We start from the raw sequence: 26135 nt of genomic DNA, 5'->3' as shown, positions 1-26135 counted from the left end.
ATGTACCCTGATAAGTTTCCCAGTCCCGAGTACTCAGTCCTGTGCACATATGTGTACAAGCAAAACTAAGTTGATTCAGTAAGTTTGTGTGTGTGTGTGTGTGTGTGTGTGTGTGTGTGTGTGTGTGTGTGTGATAATTAATGGATAACTTTTGAGGGGGATGAAGGAGTTGGAGGAGGGTGGAAATGATATAAACGTAGAACTCATACGACAGTCTCAAAAAACTTTAAATAAAAAAATGAAAATCAATCAATGAAAAAACATTATTCATCAGCATGGAAATGAGAGAAAGAGGGACTCATTATCAAACTCATAATAAGTTAAATTTGGCTATATTTAATGCTGGAGTGAATGACTGACAGAAGAAAAATATTTTTTCTTCTAATTTATGAATTTAGAAAGTCATAAATAGAAGATATGAAGAAGCCGAAAGAAATATTGAAGTAGCTGAATTCTGAAAAAGAAAACATGGCAGTGACGTCAAATCGTAACTGAACTTCAGGGGAAAGGGTATAAAAACTCAGAGGAAGTCCCCAGCAGAGCTCACAGAAAGTTCACGGTTACGTCAATGCCATTGTTTCATTAGAAAATTATAAATTGCACATTTTTTCACGTTGGATCTTATACAAGACTACTACAAAGCACGAGACTTAAAATTAAAAGGCCTCGCTCTGAGAATGGTTTAGTCAGTGGGCAAGATTCTTATTGCTTCTGTGACTAAGTATCTTCCTATAATAGCATGAAATAATAAAAAAAAAAAAGTGATTCCTAAACTATTTTAAAAGCTCAACATGATGCTTTCTGTCAGTACGCTCCCAGCTAATGTTAAGTATTCATTAATATCAAACCCCCCAAGATACTGTCTGAATGTTTTTTAGATGAATTAAGGGGCTGGTAAGATGCTAGGTGGCTAAAAGGGTGTGCTGCCAAACCTGAAGGCCCACACAGCAGAGTAGAGAACAGGTTCCTGCCAGAGGTGCTCTGCCCTCCCCACTCACAAGATGGCAGACATACCCCCCACACAAACAAAAGGAATAAATTAACGTGATAATTTTTAAACAAACGAAAGGTGCTCCTACACGGTAAAACCTTTATTTATTTTGTAGGATTCAAGGATATGGAATATTAGCACAGAGGAACAACTGATCCCAGTATAAGCTATGCCCAGAATGAGAACATATGGAAGCGAAGATTTATAAAGGAAAAAAAAAGAAAATACGTTTTGATAGAGTGAGCTCAAAAGCAAAGCACGTATAGATTATGAAAATCACACTGTATTGTTTGGTTGAACAATACTACATTTAACACTAATCTTCGTGTTTGTTTACGTTAGTCATGAGAGGTGAAAGGCATAATGAGGTTTCGCTCATTCTTTTGCAGTGGACAGAGCACAACTAGAACAAAAACAAGAAGTCTGTGTTCTCTGACGAACTGTGAAGTGTTTTCCCACTCACAAAACCCTTGGACGCACCACTTACGGGGTTTTCAAAAAGTGACAAATACTAAATTCAGACCACAGAGGAAGTCTCGTTCATATTTATTTTTGAGGAGAGATCTTACCGCTTTTACCATGAACACAAGGTTTTTCTCAATGGATGCTTTTATAAATGTTAATAATAAAATAACCAAAGCATTTGTGTGCTTAGACTTCCCTTTGAATATCTATGGCCTTTATTCAAACAAAGAAGTGATTCTTAAAAATTAATATGCTGTGATAGGTTAAGCTTTAATGCCTTTTAAATGATGTAAAAATATGATAAAAACAGAAACCACTCAAATATGGAACTTTTTAGACTGAATTTTATGTTTTTCTTTGTTAATGAAAGCTTTCGGGGATCCTAGGGGGAAAGAGAATATTAAGTTGGTGAATGTGGTAATGGTTCTCTGGAAACGTTAACAATCACAGATTTTTCAATTACAGAATGTCTATGCGGTCTCTTACATGACTCCTTGAGAATGCGTGTATGCTTGATATTTCTCCTCTACACATGCAAAAAAAAGCTGCATGACCTTTCTTTCTTCCTTTGTCTCCACCAGTGTCTCCATCTCTGATTTATGCAAGAAAATATTTTGAGTTGTGGGCATACCATGGCTTCTTTAAGATGCTGGGTGCCTATGCATTGCATTCTTTCTGTGTACAGCTCTTAGGCATGTATGATGCTTAATGTGTAAGCACGTGCTCAGGTTACAGTTGGGCCTGTTGTTATCTGATATGATCTTAGAAAGTTCCTGAGCCGTGATCTGCTGCAGTACAGCCATCTATACTGAAGCTAAGGGTCAGCTAAATGGAAAATAGTTCTGGTAACACACAGTTCATTACATCACAGAACAATCCCATGGCCATTAGCTGTCATTTTAAAGCTTTTTTTCTTACATTTGGGCCCTGAAATCTGCCTTCCACACATTAATTTAATTTCTGGACTATAAAGAAAACACAGACTTTCGTTTATGCATTCTGTTATTTTTAAAGATTTGTAAAGATAAACCTTCTTGGATATCTTCATTTATTCTTGTATACTCATTCAAAACTCATGCTCTAGTTATCCTCAGTTTTCACAAAGGACATATTTAGCTAGAACAAAGCATGGTAGTGTGTGTTCCTTTTCTACCTGAAACAGTGATCAAGATGCGTGACTCATGTCAGTTTGGGGAGTCAGAGAATCCCTATGTACTTATCTGGAAACAGCAGTCATTTTCATTACCCTAAATTTACCAAAACAGGGTAGCTATAGGGCCTATAGAAAAAGGTGACTTAATTGCTTTCTAAGATAATATTCTGATAATAGAAAGGAATGCTACTAAATCTTAAAATGTTTTCTAAAATTCTTTAGTGCACATAACTCAACTTTTTGAACTTGGATAAATGATAGTGAGATACTACATTCAAAACAATAGGGCCAAAAGGAAAACATCGCCCTTGGTCCATTATTTCTACTGCTACTTACTAGCACCATCAACTGATACTCAGATTAACCAGCCACACAGATCATCTGACCCTTGAAACAGATCAATAGTCGTTTGTCAACACAGATGACTTATATGTTTATCTTCACCTGAGGCCTAAATGGCAGTCCCACGGATGCTAAGGGAAATGCAATAAACTTTCTTAACCAGACAGTTCCATTTTAAAAGAACAAATTCAGGACAGAAGAAAAAAAAAAAAGCAGATTCAGGATAGTAGTACATTAAGAATCAACTCACGCAAACTTGCTTATACTTTAGAATGTAAAATTGGTAATCTGTACATTGGTTTTAGGTATATGAGGCCATTAGATGCTGTCATACATGTTTCTGATTATAAATATGCTACATATCAAGAGTCGTCATGGGTGTAGAATACGTTGAGGCTGAGCACACCACAAGGAACAAGCAAGTAAGCAGCACTCTTCCATGGGCTTGGATCAGCTCCTGCCTCCAGATCCCTCCACTGCCTTCCCTTCCGTGGTGGACTGACATGTGGACCTGTGCACTGAAATAAATCCTCTCCCCAGGTTGCTTTTGGTCATGGTGTTCTATCAGAGCAATAGAAAGCTCAACTAAGACAGAAATCAATACCAGGAGTGTGGTATTTCTGGGACAGTCCTGACCGTCTTTTGAGAGAAGGATTATGGAATGACTTTGGAATTTGGGGCTAGAAAAGCCATTGAGTACTCCAAGCTCTTGTGGGAACTTGGATAATTCTGAGAGCAGTGTAGCTGATGGAGGCCAGGCTGGTGAAGTTTCACAGGGACATTTAAGAGTCCCTTAAAGACTCTCAGGGCCATTTATATAATATTTTGAATACATACTAAAATCTATACTGCTAAAGAAGATAACGAGAGAGACCCTAGGGAGGAGACTGAAACCTCATTCAGAAATGCAAACAGGATAGACATCAGAAGTGGGAGAAGACAGGGGACAGGACAGGAGCCTTCCACAGGGGGCCTCTGAAAGACCACCCATTGGGATATCAAAGGAGATACTGAGACTCATCGCTAAACTTTAGGCATGGTGCAGGGAACCTTATGGAAGAAGAGTGAGCTAGAAAGACCTGAAGAGGACAGGAGCTCCACAAGGAGAGCAACAGAGCCAAAAAAAACTCCTGGGCCCAGGGGACCTGCAGAGACTGATACTCCAACCAGGGATGATACATTGAGAGGACCTGGACCCCCTGCTCAGATGAAGCTCATAGGTTGCTCAGTTTCCAAGTGATTTCCCTAATAAGGGGATCAGGGGCTGTCTCTGAACTCAGCAGCCTGCTCTTTGATCACCTCCCCCTGGAGGGTGCAGCCTTACCAGGCCACAGAGGAAGATGATGCAGAAGCCCTGAAGAGACCCTGGAGGCTAGGGTCAGATAGAAGGGAAAGAGGTCCTCCCCTAAGAGGGGACTAGGGGAGGGGCATAGGGAAAGAAGAGGGAGGGTGAGTGGGACTTGGGAGGAGATGGGGGGCACTGCAGCTGGGATACAAAGTGAATAAATTGTAATAAATAATAATTAATTTTTTAAATCTCAAAAAAATTAAAGTGAAACCACTGAAGTGAAACCTTCGTTTTGCTAGAAAAATTGATACTGGACAGCTGGATCTGAGAATCAGCTATGGTGATAAAAAGATCAACATAATTGAGGACAAATCTTCTGTAAAGTGTTTCCCTGGGGTCAGCACACCTCGCAGAAGCTGGGTTCCAAAAAGACCAAGGCTCAAACCTGGGCTAGCAGCCTACCTTGGTAATTGTACTCCCAGACTGTACTCCTTTGAAGGGATGAAGGGTTCATGGAAAGCACCTAAAGCTTGGCACTGTAAGAGGCCATTGCTGAACACAGTCTCACTTGCAGTAAAAGCCCCAGCATTGAAGGGGTCAGGGAAGGACGGGAACTGGCACCATGTGGCACAGTTGGGGTCCCTAAAGAGAACCCATGAAGGGCTCTCGGTGAAGTGCAGTTGGGCTGCTTTAGATGCCCCAACGTATTGGAGATGCCGGTATAATGGGGTGACATCCAAGGACAGCAGCAGCCATGGAGTAAAGCCACCTGTGTCTGTCAGACAAGCTGCAGGTGCTGCAAAATGCAGAGCTGAAGTAATGGAGCCCTTTGCAATGGGAGGACCATGAGGGTCCAGACATCAACACTAGTTGTTTCACTGTTAAAGTGTGGGTTTGCTTTTATTTGATTGCCACTGAACCCTGGTTCTTCCCTCTTGAAATAAGAAAGTGTTTAACTTGTTAACTTTGAGTTGACAGAAGCCCACAGCTGAGAGATGTTGAGCTCTTAAAAGAGACTTTGCGATTGGGGGTGGGGGGTGGGTGTTGGCATTTTAGAGAGGCTATGTATATTTTAAAGGGAATGACCAATTAGTGTATTTGAATCTTTAAATACTGTGTGACTTTTAAATTTTGAGATAATGCTCCATATCGTAATATTAACATAACCATCTGGAGGACAAGTGAGAAAGGAAAGGTGGTCGTTGAATAGTTATGTGCTGTTGTGTGAAATTGACGAGGGGGTCATTCGTGCAGGCTAGCATTTTGGCAGTTTGACACAAGCTAGAGTCCTTTGGGGAGAGGAACCTCAACTGAGAAAATTTTCCCGCCTCATTGGCCTGCAGGGAAGTCTGTAGGAGATTTTCTTGATTAACGACTGATGTGGGAGGCCCAGTCCATCAGTAGTTGTAAGAAACCAGGCTGAAGGAGCCGTTAGGAGAAAGCCAGCGAGCAGCACTCCTCCACGGCCTCGGCATCAGCTCGCACACACGGGTTCCTCCCCGATGCCCCTCAGTGCTAGACTATGATGTGTACGCTGAAATAAACCCTGTCCTCCCCTGAGTTGCTTTTCATCATGGTGTTTATCACAGCAATATAAACCCAGACTAGACATCTATCCTTCTAATTCCTTCCTATGGCCCCTACCTATCCAAGGTAGTTACACAATTCAGTTTTCATCTCATCTGTCAAAAGTTGAAATTCTAATTCATCTGTAAGCTATAACTAAACTTCCGTCCTTGACGTGAATCAATTACAATGAAATTTAGTTTTGATTAATACTCCAGGAGTCTCCTCTTGACTGGGATACAAAATTTAGGGGTGTTTGTAAATATCCTACTGTTTAAACCCAAAGTTTTGCCTTCACATAATGGATAATAGACCATGACCTTCTTCAAAGGCAAATGGACTTTAAAGGCTTAATTTTAAAAGAACTTTATATTGTTTTGGGACATTAAACAGTACACTAACTAAGCAACATTTTGATGCCTTGAATACAAATGAATCAGAAACATATGGGTTGGATTTGCCTTGACACACACAAGCAGGTTTGAATAAAAGAGAAAAAGTCATTGGCAAAATTCAACCTTGGTATTGCCAAATATAAAATGTCTGAAAACAGGGCTTTTCAACCAACATCATAATGAACCCCAAAATACTATCTTTGTTTTTCCATCCTTAAATTATTCTATAAATCCGTGTTTAAAAAAAAAAAGAAACTAATTTTCTTGGAAGGTTTAAACATATAAAGTACTAAACAGTGGAAAATTGCCATGTTGGTGTGTTGTAGGGAGCTCCAAGTCTTAAAAGTGAGGTTATATTACTATCTAATAAACCATGTACATACTGTGTGAAAGTTACATATATGTACTAGAAATGGATTAGAAGACTGAATATCATAAGTAATAACATCAATCTAAGCCTGTTTAATATTTTTAAAATAGTGCCTATTTTTACCAGAGAAGCTAGTAGCTGTCATGAAAGAATGTTGGACAACTTTAAAAATGATTTTATACAATACATAAAATAACTTGTCTAGAGGCTCTGGATTTTGCAAGGAAAAAAAATGAGATAGGTCTGAAATGTTTGCTTTGTTTTGTAGAAACAAATAAATGGAACTCAGGAAATCATCTGTTAAGCATGAAAAAAATTCAACAAAATATCACTAAATTCTCATAACAGATCCATTGCAGTTCATTTGTCAAATTTCTGAAAAGATTACTTCACAAACAGACATATTTTCCACAGGTTCTCTGAGTCACAATGCTGCTTTTCATTTCAATAATCTTTGATTTCCAAAATATATTTAGAGCTGTTTTCCATTTTTCGTTACAGAGGAGGCTAACTAAAATTTAATAGTACATCTCTCTGACTTTCTCCTCATTTTGTGATCAAAGCTATTTAACCACTGGACTGTGGTTTGCTCTTGTTTACAAGTGGGCCACAAAGGCCTTATTTAATTTTTAAGATAGATTTTTGAAGCACAGCTTGTTACATTTTATTCATTTATTTTTGTGTGCATATATTTATATATGTGCATATAAATGTATTTATGTATATATGTATGTATATATGTATATGTTTTGGGGCCAGGCATGCCATGGCATATTCGTGGAGGTTAGAGGACAACTTGCAGGAATTACTTCACTCCTTCTACCACAGGTGCCTTGAGGACTGAAGTCCAGTCACCAGGTTTGGCATAAGGAGACTTTACCCACCGAACTGCTTCACTATCCCTCAGGACAATTTTATTAAATACATATTGCCCTGCATTGTGCCAAGCGTGCTAGATAGAGACAACTGTAAATGAGAGATACACAATTCCTGTCGCCGTGAAACTGATATTAATCCAAACACACGATCACAGATGCGTTCCTGGGGCTGATTAAAGCAATAGTTTCCTATGACTCAGGATCTAGTTGTAAGAGTATATTGTACTTAACTTAGATTCACTTTTCTAATAGCATCTGCAGCCAATTTTTATGAATGAACGTTGTTCTGCCCAGTTCCGGACGGTAAACTTGCCCCTGAGCAGACCATATGATTGCCATTCTCTACATTTACTAACATTATTCCCTCACCCAGAAACAGATTACCCCTCCAGTTTCTACGGCCTCTCCTCACATCCCCAAAATTCTCTCTCTTCATCTGTTTCTTAAGACCCTACCCCAAAGCTGGGCGTATAGATGTAAGCCAATAATAGAGTGATTGTCTGGAGTGCAAGAAAGCCTGCATTCTATCCCAGCACCACCGATGCCTCGGGTAGTGGCACATTTCTGTAATCCCAGCATTCCAGAAGCAGAGGCCGGAGGATAAGACAATCATCATCTCCTTGGCTACCTAATATACTTGAGGCCAGCCTGGGATACAGAAGGCTGTGCCTCAACAAAACAAAGAATTTTACTTCAAAAAGTATATTCACAGTCCAATCTTGCAAATGAAAGATTGCCTGTTGGCTCTGTTTGAAATAATGTCCCATTTGTCATTTTTCTTTACAGGAGAGGATAAGCAAAACTTAATTTGAGAACCTTGAGAATGCACATCATCATTGGGAATGAATAAAACTACAAAGAGCTGAAACATGTAGTTATTTTATATTTATACATGTGACATTAATAAATGTCATGTGTATATTTGCTCTGAGGCTGCAGCTAATAAAACTAAGGTATCACAAGGGTGCTCAGTGTCCCAAAGTTATATATGCCCCGCTTCCGGTTAAGATCAAACCTGATTCCAGTGATGAGGGACCACAGAAAAGGAGCTATCAGAGAGTTCCTTCCTGCCAAGTCTTTGTGAATACTGATCAGGAAGGAAGTTGCTGGAACTAAAGTGAAGTCATGCTGGGCATGCTGGTGTTCACTGCAGTCTCAGCACTTGGAAAGCTAGAGCGTGGCGTGTTTGAAGGCAGCCTAGGCCTCATTGTGTGACCCGTGTCAAACTAAACAAGATGGATCTGCAGAGGGCTTGTGAAAAAATGGTTCCTATGCGAGATAACCTGAAACTAACTGCAGGGGATCGAAGCAGACACTGAGACTCACAGCCAAATTTCGGGCAGAGTGCAGGGTGTCTTATGGAAGAAGAGAGGGGTTGGAATAGAGGGACATGAAAGGGACAGCAGCCCCACAAGGAGACCAACAAAGCTAAAAGATGAGCCCAGGGGGTCCTGCAGAGACTGATGCACCAAGGGAGGACCATGCATGGAGAGGACCTAGACCCCCTTCTCAGATGTGGCTGACTGGCAGCTCAGTCTCCATGTGGATCTCTGAGCGAGGGGAGCCGGGGCTGCCTCTGTCATGAACTCAGTTGACTGCTCTCTGATCACATCACCCCTGGTGATGCGACCACGGAGGAAGAAGATCCAGGCAGTCCTGATGAGACTCAACAAGCTGTGGGCAGATGGCAATAATGGAAAACTCTCCTTTTCAGTGGACTAAAGAAAGGGGATTGGGAGAAGTGGGAGGGAGGGTGGGATTCAGGGAGGTTGAGGAAGGAGGCCTCAATCGGGATATATAATGAATAAATTGTGAAGAAAAAAAATAAAAATTTAAATTAAAAAAAATTAAAAATGAGAATTAAAAAAAAAGTTCTACAGAGAGAGAGGGAAAAAAAAGTGCTGTAGCCAGAGAAGGAACTTATCAGAAGATCGTGAAGTGGAGACAAATGTCAAAGAAGGAACTTTGGCACCAAAACAGTGCTGGGCAAGTGACCACACCTCATGGTCCTGCTTTGCCAAGTGTACCTCTTGCTTCTTTAAACCTTATCCTCATGACAAGATGCTCAAGATAGACCCGAGTGGGCAGGGGTCACTGGATGTCTTTGTCCCTGTTGCACTGTGGCCACATTGAATAAATCTTCCCTTTCTGGCTTTTATTATCTTAAAAAGTGTTTTAAAGATTACTTGCACACAAAAGACCAGATAGCTTGGCACATTTGATTATTTTAATATTCTCTCGCATTTGACTGCTATAGAAACAAAGAAAAGCACAAAATGTAGGATACAAATCTAAACTTAAATTCTAAAAATTTGAAGTATTTGAAAAGAATTCAATGCTAGTTTATTTTGGGCTCAAATTGCTAAATTATATAGTTTTTAATTACTCATAATTACTCATGAAATGTAAGAGAAATAAATCAAGGACGATTAGAAACTCAATATGTAAAGTTATCAGAGAAAAAAGAAATCAACAGTAAAACAGATATTAAATTAAATTCATAAATAGTGAAAGAAATAGAAAAGCAATGGCAGGAGAAAGTGGAGGGGGGGAGAAGAGCAAATGAATGTGCAGCAAGAGGAGGGGAGGAAATTAAAAAGAAACAAACAGGCTGATCATGTTTCATAGATTTCTTGATTTGTTTAGTTAGACATTTCAGGGGTATCCTTTGGGAGAATGCTGGGATAAGTACACACCACTGATTTAATTTCTCTCCTTTGGGCCACATACCAAAGAAGAAACAATTGGCTCCACCCCCACAAAGCTGATTCCCGAGTCCCATTTCTGACCATAAGTAGACAGTAGTTTAAGACTGTGAGAATTGTCGGAACTCATTTAAATATGTTTTCCCTTGGTTTACATTTATAATGTTTAGACTTGATGGCTTCCAACAATTTTAAACCCGCGTATATAAAACATTCTACAGCGCAACATAATCGAATTGCTTACAAAATTTTTAAATTCATCATTGCGAATGAAGATCTGTGGAAAAATTTTTACTTGGGGACAGAAGAGTCCAAGACTTTATCCAATCACACTTTCAATAAGAACATGAGAGGTTTTGGGGGTTTGGTTTTGGTTTGGTTTTTGTTTGTTTTTTAGATCAGGATATGGGGTCACATAAAGCATCCACTTGATTAACCTTGTGACATGTTCAATTTGTGACTGTCAACCTCATTCCATATGTACGATCTTTGTAGGCACAACGTTGTTTATGATGTCTCTGACAGACTATAAACCTGGTTACAGGTGAAACAGGAAATCTTACTACATGCAGCATTACTTCCTTTGAGAGAGACCCCTGAGAGGCCATAATTGTGTTTAAGTGTGCAGTCTATCGTGGCAATAGAATAAAACAGCAAGGGGAACTAAATGAGTCACTAGTTCTGGGAAAAACTGAGGATGGTGAAGCTTCAGTAAGGATGCCTTCCGATCAATAACACTTTAAGCACCATGGTCTCTGAACCTAAGTGTATCACAAGAAGGTTGTAGGGCATGAGATATTGGATATCGGCATCAGGTATTTTTGATATATTTAAAAATTATGAAACAAGCATACTACTGAATAATGATGGTCTACCCTCCTAACATGACAATTTTGAGGTACCTACAAGTATGGGTTTGAATCACAGTGTGTGAACTCTGTGTGATGAAGGGCTGACAGGGCTCTGAAAAGAATGGCTTAGGCTTCTCTGCCTAAGGTACAGAAGATAAACACAACTCCATGAATTGATATCTCAGTATTTTGCATTATCCAAAGGAATGTGTTGCCCAGTAGCTAAGTAATAAAAGTTCTATTAAATAACAAAGGGGTCGAAGCAAAGCCCCATCAAAAACATTCAGGTCAAAACTACTTACCGTCCCCTGTCTCTGCACAGAGCTGTAAACCCAAATTATTCTGTGGATTAACCACCCAGTGGTTGCTGGTCACAGTGATGTCAAAGACAAGCCAGCCCACGTCTACAGCTTGCGCCTTCCTTGTATCTAGCAGGAAAAGATCAGCATCCCTAAGGAGGAAAGCATGAAAATAAGTTAAAGGCTTGAAGGAAGACCGTGATTTCTCAAATGAAAGTGAAAACATTTTGAAAAGCACTTTTAAACTAACAGGAATTAGTTAAAGAACAAGGAAACAGGTGGCCCCAACACTGAGCAGTGTGATACTGCTCACCTCCGAGCCCAAACCTGGGGCCTGTTAAGACTTAATTTGGTGCCTGGTCATCATCTGTGAGTATGTACCAAAGGAAGAAAGAAAGAAAGAAAGAAAGAAAGAAAGAAAGAAAGAAAGAAAGAAAGAAAGAAAGAAAGAAAGAAAGAAAGAAAGAAAGAAAGAAAGAAAGATCAACTTGGATGAACACAGACTCTTGGAGGAGCAAGGCAGGGGGTGTCCCAGCAACTGCTTTAGGGATAATTGTTTTGTACTTTACAGTTTACTATGATAGTTTTATGGGTAGAGGAGTCCAGAAGGAGCCGCTAAGCGTACAACAACATGAAGAAGCAGATCTCGTGAGTGGAGAGGCACCGCCCGCAGTGACACGCCTTTACTGCCCCGTGAGACTGTTCCCTTGGAACAGTCATGGCAGTGAACGGGGAATCTCTGTGCGCTAGAACAACCTGAACCGTGTCGTGATTATTAACATTCGTGAGTGTATCTCAAATCTTAATTGTGCTATTAAGTTTATGAACATATGTTTGTTAAATTGTGGAGAATGGTTTCAAGTGTTCTCTCCCTACTACCATCAAACTGTGAGCTAAATTTCGCCTGGTCCTGGCATTTCATCTTTCAGGTGTCATTTTACATCAATGAAATGGGGGCTCAGATTGAACAGTTCTCTAACACCGAAACTCCACCAACATAAAGTGAAAACAAAATAACAACAAAAACCACCACGATCATTTGGAGGGGCGTCAAGACAGGGTTTCTCTGTGTAGCCTTGGCTGCCCTGAACTAGCTTTTGTAGACCAGGCTGGCCTCAAGCTCACAGAGATCCACCTGCCTCTACCTCTCTGAGTACTGGGATTACAGGCGTGAGCACCCAGATCACTAAAATCATTTTTTAAATGAATTTTTCTACTATTCTGAATCTTTTAAAGAGCATATTATATAAGGAGAAAAGTAAAGCTGTGCCATATTGAACCGCATAATGTCACTTCAAGGGCGACTCAAACATACAGCAAAAAAACATTCATTGAAATTAATTTAGAAAAATAAAATATTGAAGTCTTTTTAGCAAAAATGAAAGTGAAACTCTAAGTCAATATTTTAGGCAATACCTACTCGGCTCTTCAATTTTATTGCTCTATACTATTTACTCAGCAACCAGAGAAATGAAAATAAGTGAATCTAGCCATCAAATCATCTATTTACCAAGTATTTCACCATAAATATTCAAAGTACTCAGCAGAGAAAGGCGGCAGACACTTCAAAGTTTGATGCAGGATGTATTTTGACCTGGTACAGGCTCATGATGAGCAGTAAGTGCAACGCAGGGAAGGTTCACACAGTACCACTTGATTTTTCAAGACCCATTTCATCCATTCACACTAGACAATGTCGAGTGAATTTTTTTCCTCTCCTGACTTGGGAAGGCTGTCAAATATGTAGAGTAAGTAAAATCTAAGAAAATTAGGGTGGTCTTTCGTTTTGAGCTAAGTGATGATGATAATAATCTGAATAATAATCTGATGATAATAATCGGAAGTTTTTAACTAACCACACTGCTCACCTCTTAAGCAGGAATCCCTGTGTCTTGGCAAAGACTCAAGGACCGCACAGCTTTCGAGATGACTCTCTTTTGAAATACGACCTATTGTCCCAGTCATTTCAAAGCCAATAGCTCCATCCACTGAAGAACTTAAAAAGCAGTAGATAAGAAAGGTAGCTTTGTGTGCATGGTGTATGTATAATAAAGTTCTGTATTTTATTATTTAAGTGGTATTTTCTATTATTTTAAAACCATGTTATATCATCTTTTCATAAATGAAAAAAAATCCAATGTCAAGCCACAAACATTTCTAGCATGTCTGTTATCTGCAATAACTATAGATTTACTGCATATATTTAGGAAGAAATCATACCACAGGACTCGTGCAAGATGTAAATGTCTGAATTTCGTGACACAAATTGCAATACACTAGAAGACAAACCTACAAAGAAGTGTGGTTTCAAAAATCCATATATTCCAGTTCACATCTGAAGAGTTATAGATATTCAACTGCTGTCAAAATATCTTTTATTCTTTAACAAAACTATCTTATTCTGATAATTTCTCCTTTCACTTTTTATATGAAAATCTTTACATTATCTTCAGACAATGAAATTTGCTTTAGGATAGTCAAGTATATTATCAGTGAACATAATGGCAGCCATTCTGTAATTTCATTCATGAAATTCTGTTCATGACTGTAACTTAAAACAGACTCTCTCTTAAGTCTATACGAAACTAAGTGTGAACTCCTTTGAAGTATAAAATTTTACTACCAAGAAAAATTTGTCGCCAGGAATAGTAGAAAAGCCTAATCATTTCTTATGAACAGCATGAAATAAACCTAATGCCCTACCTTTCTGTTTTTATTAGACATTTCTTTCTGTACTGGGGATTAAATTTAGGACCTCATGTGTGCTAGTCAAGAGTTCTGCCACTGTACCAGTAATTTGACTGAAAGAAGATAAATTGTTGTGTTTTTAAGGTGCCCACACTTTTAGTAGTTTGCTATAGCAACTTCAGGAAACCAATACACTTGGTTACTAGGAAGATTTAACCCATTAAACAGAGAGTTCACTCATATAAAATACTGAAAGACTGAAATGAAGAAAGCATATGTAAAAGATCCTTAGGCAATGAGGCCATCAATGGATGATAGAAAGTAAATGGAGTTTTAGAAATCTAATTGCAATTGATTAAGGAGTGAACGAGAAAGTGAAAAGAGAAATAGCAGGTAATTTAAAAACTAAGTGACAGCAGAATCAAGTAGGAGAGGTTTTCCATTAAATAACTACATAATGCTGCTTGCAGGATGCATATTCAGAAGACAAAGCATCTACTATGTTAACACAAGATAAACTTGGATGGACAATATTGAATATCCTTTAAAACCAGCATGTACTTGTCTCTCCATATTACCACACTTAGAGTTCAAATATAAAACTTCTCTTTTATTATTTATTATAATTTATTCACTTTGTATCCTGGCTGACAGAACTTTATGAATCAAATCACGTGACAAGAGTCAGGGGAGGAGCTAATATACTTATTTTTTATAATAAAGTATCATTTATTTACACTAACATTTATACTAATTTTATTTGTGTATTCTTTTGTCCTTGTAATAGACAGCAGCTCCATTCATATTTTGCTGCATTGTTTTATGAAAGATACTGTAATAGAGATTTGTGTATAATATAGTTTCTTGTTTACTTCTCAATACAACTGACCCACAATTCACATTGATATTTCCCCACAACCAAAGCAAGAGTGTAAGATTTTTGGATCATTCTACTTCATCTCTAGAATGTACAGTGACATCTCCACCTTCCCCAGGCTTTCTAGAATTAAGACTGTTTCATCTTCTTTCATGACCTTGCTTCTTTGACAAACTTACCAAGTCTAAGAAAAAATCACAATTCACTTGCACATCACAGTCTGCGATGGAAGGAAATCAGGTCAGGAACTCATAATTGATGACATAATCAGTTACTAAACAAACAAACAAACAAACAAAAAACCTCATATGTCTCTTCATATAAATGTCACCACCGCGATATTGAGGAATTAATCTAGCAGTGAGCTCATTAACCTAATATGTCACAATAGTAAATTATTGTTTCTGAATTTTGTCTTATAGTTAAAAGTTTGCCCAGATCTACAAAACACTCCCACACTGAAGACTCAGGGAACACAGCAGAGGAGAGAATAGAAAGACTGTAAGAGCCAGAAGGTCCCGCTTCGCTGTGAGATGGTGTCTCCTGGTAATCCCAGAAGCTACACCCACAGCGTCTCACCAATATGACTACCTAAGCACGAGCTAAACAAGGGTGACACCAATGGACATGCCAGTGGATGAGGAAAAGTCTTAGAGGCCTCAACTCTTCTCAAAGAACAGGAAACTGAGAAATTCAGAGAGCGGGAGAAATGGTTTTTTCTGGGGAAGAACACAACTGTTGGTTATCCAATGCCAAATAGTCAGCCCTGACTATTTGGTAACACTAGACAGGCTGAGTAGGTTGTATTTAGTAACATATACATACGTGTGTGTGTTCTATATTTATATACATATATGCATGTAACAACAATGAAAAATGCCATGAATTTGAAAACAGCTGGAGAAAAAAAAAAAAAAGAAAAAAGAAAACAGCTGGAGGAGTATAGGGAAAGGCCTGAAGTGAAAAGGGGGAAGGAGAAAATGACATAATTATAATCCAAAAATAAAAGAAAAATATGGGAAAAGTTAAAGTTTGGATTGTTTATTGATCGATGTTTTTTGTTGATCCTTTCTATTTCATACAAACAAATACGGACTTTAAAAATTCTGAAAATCATCAGAGTATCATTGTTGTAGGACATCTGATTTTATGTATTTCATATGTTTGGATTTTTAAAATGCTGGAACAGCCAGGCATGGTAGCATATATGTTTAACCCCAGCACCCGGGTGGACATCTGTGAATTTGAGGCCAGCCTGGTCTACAAAGCAAGTTCCAGGACAGCCAAGGCCACACAGACCCTGTCTTAAAGCAAAAACAAACAAACAAAAAAGCTAAAATAGTAAAGTAGTATTAACTGAAGTTAATGAAAAACACTGTTGAAATAATCTATAAAGTTGGATTTCTATTAAGAAACTCATTTCTTTTACTTTGTAGAGGGTTTAAATTAGCAATAAATTTTTAGTGTTTGGCAAATTTTCAAGTGTCATTATACCCTATCTCGGCCTGCTAAAGAATCTAAATGTTTACATGACATCCAATAAAACATGAAAAAGTTCTTCCAATTCAATGGGGGTGGGGGGAAGACAAAATTACTTCACAGACAGGCCAACCATTTTCCAAAGCCCAGAAAATGAAGGCTCTGCCCAAAGTGATTTCTCATGAAAATGTGCTGGGTCTTATGATCCTCCTAAGAAACAATCAACAGATTTCCTTTTTTTTTTTTTTTTCTGAAATAAATTATTCCCACGTTCATGTTTACAGCTTAAATCTTCTAATGCAGCAGAACTTCCCAACCTGGAAAATATGAGCACTTGTGTGTGCCAGTTCGTTCTTTGTTGGCTAAAGGAAATGTGCTGGGCCCTTTAGAAGGTTTAGCTAGATCGACTATGCAAACTCACCGTATCCACACACTCAGTGCCAGCACTATACGCCCGGATCCCACACCATCCCCATCAACGTGACAACCAAAAATACCTTAGACATTGACAAATGTTCCCTAGGGAGACATGTAGCCCTGGCTGAGAACTCTGCTGATGTAATAAAGCCCGATCCCTGTGTAACAAGAAACGTAAGCTGTGTTGGAGTGCCGTCCGGCACTCACAGGATCAACTCAGTCTCCTCTGAATGTCCTGCTCTGCTCTGTTATTCTCGTGAGGCCAGGAAATCTTCCAGTGTAGACACTGTCAGCATACATTTATTTGGAAGAATGTCTGCAGAGGAATCCCAAATCTTAAAGAAGCAAAAAGGGGGAGACGTGGTGTAAATGGGCGCTGACTGTGAACTGAAATGATGACAGCTGAACTAAATACACCAAGAAGTGAAGGCAGTTAATGACATCGGGCAGTCCAGCTTCAAGTGTTTTTACAGTGGAGTACAGGAACTTAGGTCCATAGTAGAGCGTTAGGAAAATGTTGACTCCTAAAAAGCTCATTTTCTGTGTGTATTTCTGTGTAGGTATGTTTGTATGTGTGTGCATATGTAATTTTTAGCTCAAATGTAGTCCTTTAGTACAGCACTAGACACACAGTAAGCGTCGCTTAGATGGTCCAGGGCTACCTATGATGCTGTTGATCGTTTTGCTTGGCCCGTCTTATTTAATTAATGAGGTATTTAGGGCTTTTAAGATTTTTAATGCACAATACCTTAAAGTTAAAATCCACCCCATCATCCACCTGTAGAAAGTTCCTATCCATCCCGAAAGGTAAGCCCCTAGAGCCTTCCCCTGAGATCCCTCACCCACCCACATGAAGAACTCATTTCCCTTCATTCATGTTTCCACATCACTTAGCGCATACTTACATCATAGTTCTTAGCACATTGTATTAGTGTTATTAAAGTCTGTGTGAGGCAGGCTCTCTACATCCCACAGCCCCCAGGCTATGAGCTTTTGAGATCTTATTTACTCCGCCTTGGGTCCTCTGTGCTTGCTCAACAAAAGCGTGCGTGTGGCGCTCAGCTGCATGATCTGGAAAATTTAATAGTGTGGAAACCTCATTTCTCAATAATGTCAATATATGAGGTGTGGCTGAAGAGCAGTACGTTCTATATGGAATTTGGAGTTGTTGGTTTTATATGAAGTGATTAAAATAAATGAAATGATAGAAAAATGTGTTACCTCTTTAAGCAGGAAAAATAAAGACTTGGATACCTACTCAGAACACTTCTTTAAATTGCACACGTTTAAATATGTGTAAGCATAAATCAGGGATGTAAGAGGAGGTAGGAATAAAACACAGAATGTAAAGGGTTGTAAGCGACACAGAAGAAACAAGTTGGAATGCAGATGACATGATGGTTCTGTCCACTTTTCACTGTGGTTGCGTAATACTGATAAAGGATTCACAGACAATTAATAGATCAGCGCAGGTCTTGAGTGTGAAACATGTCCAAACATCAGTCTAAATTGTAGCAAGGATCCTCACACACACACACTTAGGCAGTATCTTAGGGACAGTAGGTTCCCATATGATAATGCACGCATACTATTAAATGCACTGGGCTAAAATGTATGATCTGTAAGGACTTCAACTGCTTCTGAGTTTTACGAAAAGACTACATAAAAAAAATTCATAATTTTGGTGATGAAAGTGTTGAGAAGTGACATATATTTTGAAAATAGAAGACATACTATTTTCTTTTCCTGCCTCAATTTTAGTTCTTTAAGCAAAGAACACTTCAGCAGAACAAAACGACTGCCTACAGATTGGGAAAGGATCTTCACCAACCCTATATCTGACAGAGGGCTAATATCCAGAATATATAAAGAACACAAGAAGTTAAAAAGCAATAAATCAAGTAATCCAATTAAAAAATGGAGTACAAAGCTAATCAGAATTCTCAATAGAGGAATATTGAATGGCAGAGAAACACTTAAAGAAATGTTCAACATCCTTAGTCATCAAGGAAATGCAAATCAAAACAACCCTGAGATTTCACCTTACACCCATCAGAATGGCTAACATCAAAAACTCAAGTGACAATACATGTTGGAGACAATGTGGAGAAAGGGGAACCCTCCTTCATTGTTGGTGGGAATGTAAACTTATACAACTACTTTGGATATCAATCTGGTGCTTTCTCAGACAACTAGGAATAGTGCTACCTCAAGACTCAGCTATACCACTCCTAGGCATATATCCAAAAGATGCTCAAGTATATAACAAGGACATTTGATCAACCATGTTTATAGCAGCTTTATTCATAATAGCCAGAATATGGAAACAACCCAGATGTCCCTCAACAAAGGAATGGATACAGAAATTGTGGTACATTTACACAATGGAATACTACTCAGCAATTAAAAACAAGAAAATCATGAAATTTGCAGGCAAATGGTAGGAGAAAAGATCATCTTGAGTGAGGAAACCCAGAAGCAGAAAGATACACATGGTATATACTCACTCAGAAGTGGATTATTAGACATATAATATAGGATAAACATACTAAAATCTGTACACCTAAAGAAGCTAAGAAAGAAGAAGAACCCTGGGTAAGAGTATCAATCCTCACTCAGAAAGGCAAACAGGACAGACATCAGAAGAGGAAGAAAATAGAGAACAGGACAGGAGCTTACCACAGAGGGCCTCTGAAAGACTCTACGCAGCAGGGTGTTGAAGTAGAATCTGAGACTCAGCCAAACTTTGGACAGAGTGCAGGGAATCTTATGAAAGAAGGGGGAGATAGAAAGATCTGGAGGGGACTGGAGCTCCACAAGGAGAGCAACAGAACCAAAAAAATCTGGGCCCAGGGATCTTTTCTGAGACTGATCCTCCAACCAAGGATCATGCATGAACATAACCTAGCACCCCTGCACAGATGTGGCCCGTAGCAGCTCAGTGTCCAAATGGGTTCCCTAGTAAGGGGAACCAGGGGCTGTCTCTGGCATGAACTCAGTGGCTGGCTCTTTGATCACCTTCCCCTGAGGGAGGAACAGCCTTACCAGTCCATAGAGTAAGACAATGCAGCCAGTTCTGATGAGACCCCTATAGGCTAAGGTCAGATGGAGGGGAGGAGGACCTCTCCTATCAGTGGTCTAGAGGAGGGGCATAGGAGGAGAAAAGGGAGGGTGGGTGGGACTGGGAGGAGACAAGGGAGGAAGCTACAGCCGGGAAACAAATTGGATGAATTGTAATAAATGATAACAATAATTTAAAAAAAGAAAACAATTCAGAAAGGAATTCCTTTAGGTTCCCACGGGGGGAAACTACACCGCAGGTTACTTTGGTGAACTTGAAGAAAGTTTATTGCTTTGCTGTGGGGCGATTGTTTTTAATTTATTATTTCATTCATTTCTTTCCCCCTTGTTTTACTAAAGTATACAACTGGTAGATATCATATATTTATGGTATGCAATGTGATGTTTTGGTATTTGCATCCTTTGTGAAAAAAATCATTAAATTAAGCAAATGAATGCATACACCATTCCACTTGTATTTGATGAGAACATTTAATACTTCCCAGCGATGATGAAGAATTTTAAATATTATTATTAACTATAGTCATCATACAGTAAAAAAACAACATATATGTATGTATATATATGTACATATGTAAAAAAGGAACATATGCAATATATGTACATAGAACATATATATGTATATATCATACATAAGAAACTACAGTAAATGATTATAAAGATTTATTTAAATTTTAAAATTACTTTTTTCTATTGCAATTATTTCTCTTTTAACTATTATCATACAGTGTGGAAATGAGGATTTTTCCCTTGGTTCTACTCTCACAGAGTTAAAGTCAAAATATTATGAAAAGAATCAAAAGAAAAATATTAATTCTTAGCATTCATTGGAGAAAATTCTTTCCACAACTTAAGAAATGCAAAGTAAATTTATTTTTAAATCCTAATATTTTTATTTAAGTCCTTTTTACTGTGGAGCAGTTGGGCATTCTACTTAGCATATGTTTAGCATAAAATTGCTTCCCTCTCTCCCTCTCTCTTCATGTGTGTGCACAAAAATATCCTGAGCACAAAAAAAAAAAAAATGGACTTGTATTGGTCAGAATTCCATTACAATGAAATATTTTACATAATAAACACATAAATTGAAAAGAGTTATTTAGATTCGTCATTTTATCAATTCTAGTCCTGATCAAGTGGCCCGATAAATACCTTTGGAGTCTTGTATTAAGGAAGACACGATGGTAGACTTCTGTGGCTGAGCAAACTACTCATCAGTAAGAAGACACTGACTACATGAACAAGCATGGGGTAAAGTGCCCGCATTCCTCTTCAAGGCCCATAGCACCTAGGAAACCTCAACAGTTACCTCCTGAAGATCACGCCTTTAACATGGGACTTCCATAACGTTCAACCTCAAAACTATGACAGGACCTGAATAAAGCTGTCTTTTTATCTTGGTCAATATAAAATTCTAGATCTACATTCAATCAAAATATTCCCAATTAGTAAAACCTGATGTATCAAAATACCCGAGCTATTAAGTAGCCAAGTCCAAATTGATGTCCATTAAAATACACATGGCTCCCCGCAATAAACAATAGTGATGTCAAAATATTTATCCAGATCAAACAACTTAGTAATACCAGGGATGAAAAGAAATGCTTACAACACCCTTCCTTCCATTGTAGAAAAAACAGAGCTATAAGTAAAATAAAATTAAAATTGTAGAAATATTAAGTAATGATCAAAATACTATTTCCAATTACCACTTAACTATAAATGATACTATCATTATTTAATGCAAAACAGATGTTTTATAAGACTCATTACCTATGCAGGCTCTGTGCCTTCATTTTGTAACCACTGCTGGACATTATGGGCCACATCTGAAATCCCATCACTTGCTAGGCAACGACATAAGTTCTGTAACTTCTAAGCTAGCCTGTACTATATTCAAGATACTGTCTCAAAAAGAACAAAAAATAACGATCAAAAATAGCACTATAGTCAGGTTTTTAAGAACTATAACTCACCCATGGCTAGCAATTACTAAAGTTACGAAAATGACATGGATCTTTCTGATTTCTTATTAGTTCTCATATAAAATAGCAGTGCATATAGAACAATATCTATTAAAATAATCCTCCTTTATTAGTGTTCCTTGGGATATTAATAAGTGCTACACATCTAAAACTCAATTAACAAATAATTTTGAAGATGGCCGGCTAAAACAAAAAATTAGCCTTTTTAACCACAAGCCTGCCTAAGACTTTTTGTTTTGCATTATGGGCCTTCTATAGGATGCCTAAAGAAGATATTTGACCTCAGGTTTGTTTTTGTCTGTCTGTCTGTCTGTCTGTCTGTTTGTTTGTTTGTTTGTTTTTATCTTCACTGAGTATTGTGAGAGACAATAGAACATTCTTTGGGAAACTACTACATTGGAACATCAAGGAAAACCTAAACATTAGGGAACTATGAAGTTATCAAGGTAAAAAGGGAACGAGACACTGAACCTTAGGTATTTACCTCACCAAAGGACATAGCAATTCATCATAAGAAAGGTTTGTGCTCATGAATGGAAACTACTGGCAAATGAACTATAACACAAATAACTAATTACTCTACAGCTCATACTTGAGAGTTCATTTGCATCAATTCATTATCAGTGGCATTTTCATACATTTAATGTTTGTTCTTTCATCTGTTCTCAACTATCTTTAGACAGGATATATACTGTTCATCTGTCAAATTCTAATATAAGTAGAATATCTTTATTCAAAATACACATAACTAATTTTATAATATCCTACCCCTTACCTAGCAAACCAGTCTTTCTTCCACTTACAGAATACTATGTCATTTAAATAGCTTTACATGAAATGTTATGTATATAGAATAAAATGCAAATTTCTGGACTGAAATGCAGAGTTGCAAAATGAGACAAAAGACCAAAAAAGAACACTGTATACTGATTGATACACAGACAGGTCAACAATAGAAGAATCTTTAAAATATAGGAGGAATTTTTTGTATTTGCTTATTTCCATTCATTTTTAGACTTACACTTAGATTTTATTCAGGTATACGTGTGTGTTTGTCTGAGTATCAGGTGCCAAAAGAGGTCTCTCAAAAGGGAGATGTGGATTTCCTGGACCTAGAGCTAAAGGTAGTTGTAGACTGCCTGACATGGGAGCTGTGGGGCCAACTATGGCCCTCTACAAGACGGAGAGCTCTCAACTGCTGGACCATCTCACCAGCTCTTTCTTCATTCTTACTTTCCAATGTTTTCTTCCTGGCCCAAAATCTCTCTTCACCCAAGAAAATATGTTGTTAATTACATAGGCCATCAATGGCTTTTTAACTAAAATCTAGTCTTTGTTTGGTCGGATAAATAGTTAACATAAAGTTGATACCTATTTGTGTATTCCTTGATGATCTGATATATGCTAATCTTAATTGTTTCATTTTCAAATCGATGGTTGCTCTTGTCCTTATATATCCGGAATTCAGCGGCTGTCACTGCTTCTCCATGTGGAATTTGGGTGAGATCAAACCGAAATTCTTTGTAGTGCCTTCTCTGATGAGAAAAGTCCTTGTCTCTTTCAACTGAAAAAATAAAAAATAAAGGACCGAAGAAAGGAAAATGTTAGCTCTTTATAAAATATGGAAATTAGTGATAAATCCCCCACCTTTAAAAATTAATACAAGCAGGATAGTATAAAACTGTAAAAACACTAAAACCACAGACTCATTCGTGCTTCCAGTTAAAGGAAATTCCACAAACCAATAGCCTTTTGGTCCAAATGCAATGTCGCCATCTGGTTTTATACAAATTCCTGGATCCTAGATGGAAAGACTATCCAAAAATGTTTTTAAAAGTGAAGGTTGTAAAGTGATTGCCAATATGCATCAAGTACCAGAACACAGGTTTCCTACAGGAATTAAAATGCTCTTACAGCTCCTCCAGAACTCCAGGTGAAGTCAGTGGTGGCATTTAACCTAGCCACAGAGGCATGAGGGGAGAAGGACCAAGGGGCTGGAACACAGGACCTTCTTTTTGCTCCCTAGTAGGCAAATAAATAAGGCAAGTTCTTTTTCTGATTTAAAACAAATTGATCTTCAGCTGATCCATAAAACCCAAGTTCACACTGATCATGTGATGCTGCCGTTGTATAATTGTGACGTGTGCACTAGCTACTGTTTCAATAAGGCTAAATACCCGAACTCTAATGGCGACCATTCCTTCCCAGCAAAAACACTTAAAAGTCTTTCTTCCAGCTTTATGAAGCAGCCAGTAAACAACATTCATTCTTTTCTGTGGGACAGTGTACCAGAACCCTCCCTCCACCTGACTACAACGTACAGCACAGGAAAGATCCCTTCTGAGGTGACTTCCCCAGATGACTGCTATTTATTTGCTTGTTGTTTGTTTACGTGAATGAAATAGCTTTCCTCTATGCTAAGTCTCTTTCATGGATGATTGCTCTGGTGAAATAAAAGATATCCATCTCCTGAGAACAGAAAAAAAAAAAAAAGCTGAAGGATTTAGAACAATGTGTTTCAAATATATTGTAACATGATATGACTTAATGCACTGTCTGACATGGTCTCTTTCTAGATGCTACCACACGGTTCCTAATGAGCTAGCTACAGAAAAGATTCATTTGGGGACATTAACTATTATTTGATGGACTTAAGTTTTTCTGTTTATTGGTTTTTCAAAAACTTAATCACTTAGAATAATACGGGATATTGTGAAAACAAAAACAATAACTGCTACAATACACAATATCCAAAGCATTTTATAATTACCTTCAACAATAATTTAAATTTTTTCCAATGACTTGTTTCATTGCTAAAATTTTAGTGCAAATAGACTTTAAAAACATACATACAAGTAAGTACTAGATATAAACATAAAAAATTGTGTTAAGGTACAAAAACCTCTTTAGATCAGTTGACATGATTCCAATGCTATTGTAAGTATTCAGTATTCACTTGAGGATCTAAGCTAGAAGGTTTATGGTTGACGGAAGGAGATCACAACCATCCAGATATGACATTGAAGAATTGAGGCATCAAGATATTTGTGTCCCAAAGCCAGATGAGAGACACTTCTGAAACAACCCAGGAAAGAAAAACACACATCATCCCTTGCCTTCATTTTCCAAACGACTCTCGTGTTTATGTTCCACCAAAGTAGGTGATTTAGAAAACCAAGGGCCCTCTGCCTACCTGCCGCTCCAGCATTGTGATGAGGGGAGACTCAGAGCTATTGCTGTGCTCTGGAGCTCCCCAGGGTGGTGCTGTTGGGCCCTCTGACTCACACTGGCACCACTTAATATGATTTAGTGACGTTTGTTCTCTTAAAATATCATTATCTCGTATGACAGGAGTCTACCGCAAAAGGCATCTGAAAGACTCTACCTAGCAGTGTTTCAAAGCAGACACTAAGACTCATAACCAAACCTTGGCAGAGTGCAGGGAATCATATGAAAGAAGGGAAGTCAGTATGATATGGAAAGGATAGGAGCTCTACAAGGACCAAATATATCCGGGCACAGGGTCTTTTCTGAGACTGACACTCAACCAAGGACCATCTATGGATATAACATAGAATTTCTGCTCGGATGTGGCCCGTGATAGCTCAGTAACCAAGTAGTTTTCCAAAGTAAGGGGAACAAGGACTATTTCTAACAGGATCTCAAGGGCAGGCTCTTTGACCTCCCCCCCCCCCAGGGGAGGAGCAGTCCTGTTAGGCCACAGAGGAGGACTTTGCAGCCAGCCTTGAAGATACCTGATAAAACAGGGTCAAATGAAAGGGGAGGAGGTCCTCCCCTATCAGTGGACTTGGAGAGGGGCAGGGAGGAAACCAGGGAGGGAGTTGGGGAGGGGGAGGGAATGAGGGAGCAGGATACAGCTGGGACACAGAGTTAACAAATTGTAACTAAAAAGAAAAATAAAAATTTTTTAAAAATAAATAATAAATAAATAAATAAATAAATATCATTATCTCGTTCCTCACACAGGCCTATGGCCAGAGGAAGAGGAAAGCACTTTCTCTATATGAGGCAAGTGAGTCCATTTTAGAATGTGATTTGGATTCATGATTTAACCGTCTTGAGCTAACTTCCCGCCTTCCTTCCATCCATGCTCCTGCCTAAGACCACGTCATATGTAATGACAGAAAATGCCAGCTAACTTGGTGGCCAATCACTGAAAATGCATTTCTGAATGTTAAATTTGCCACAATTTTTGTTTTGAGAGGAGTAACTAAGCTAGCTGTATTATTATTATTATTATTATTATTTTATTGTTTTCTCATGCATAATTTAAATCAATGGAGG

At 38.3% G+C, this 26135-nt stretch overlaps 1 protein-coding gene across 2 annotated transcripts in view; it reads right to left on the bottom strand.

Moving 5' to 3' along the window:
- The window catches only part of Bmp5 (bone morphogenetic protein 5), a 118913-nt gene that overhangs the window by 34823 nt on the left and 57955 nt on the right, over positions 1-26135 (bottom strand). For both annotated transcript variants that reach the window (XM_055596967.1, XM_055596972.1), the window contains 2 exons: positions 23202-23394; positions 11307-11455 (listed from right to left, as the gene is read on the bottom strand). In XM_055596967.1, the coding sequence (XP_055452942.1) occupies positions 11307-11455; positions 23202-23394 (342 nt within the window). The remainder of the gene's footprint in view (positions 1-11306; positions 11456-23201; positions 23395-26135) is intronic.

Source organism: Psammomys obesus, unplaced genomic scaffold, assembly GCF_907164565.1.
Source record: "Psammomys obesus unplaced genomic scaffold, mPsaObe1.curated_primary_1811, whole genome shotgun sequence".
Lineage (NCBI taxonomy): Eukaryota > Metazoa > Chordata > Mammalia > Rodentia > Muridae > Psammomys > Psammomys obesus.
Note: the sequence above shows the minus strand (reverse complement) of the source record. Positions and strands in the feature narration are given on the sequence as shown.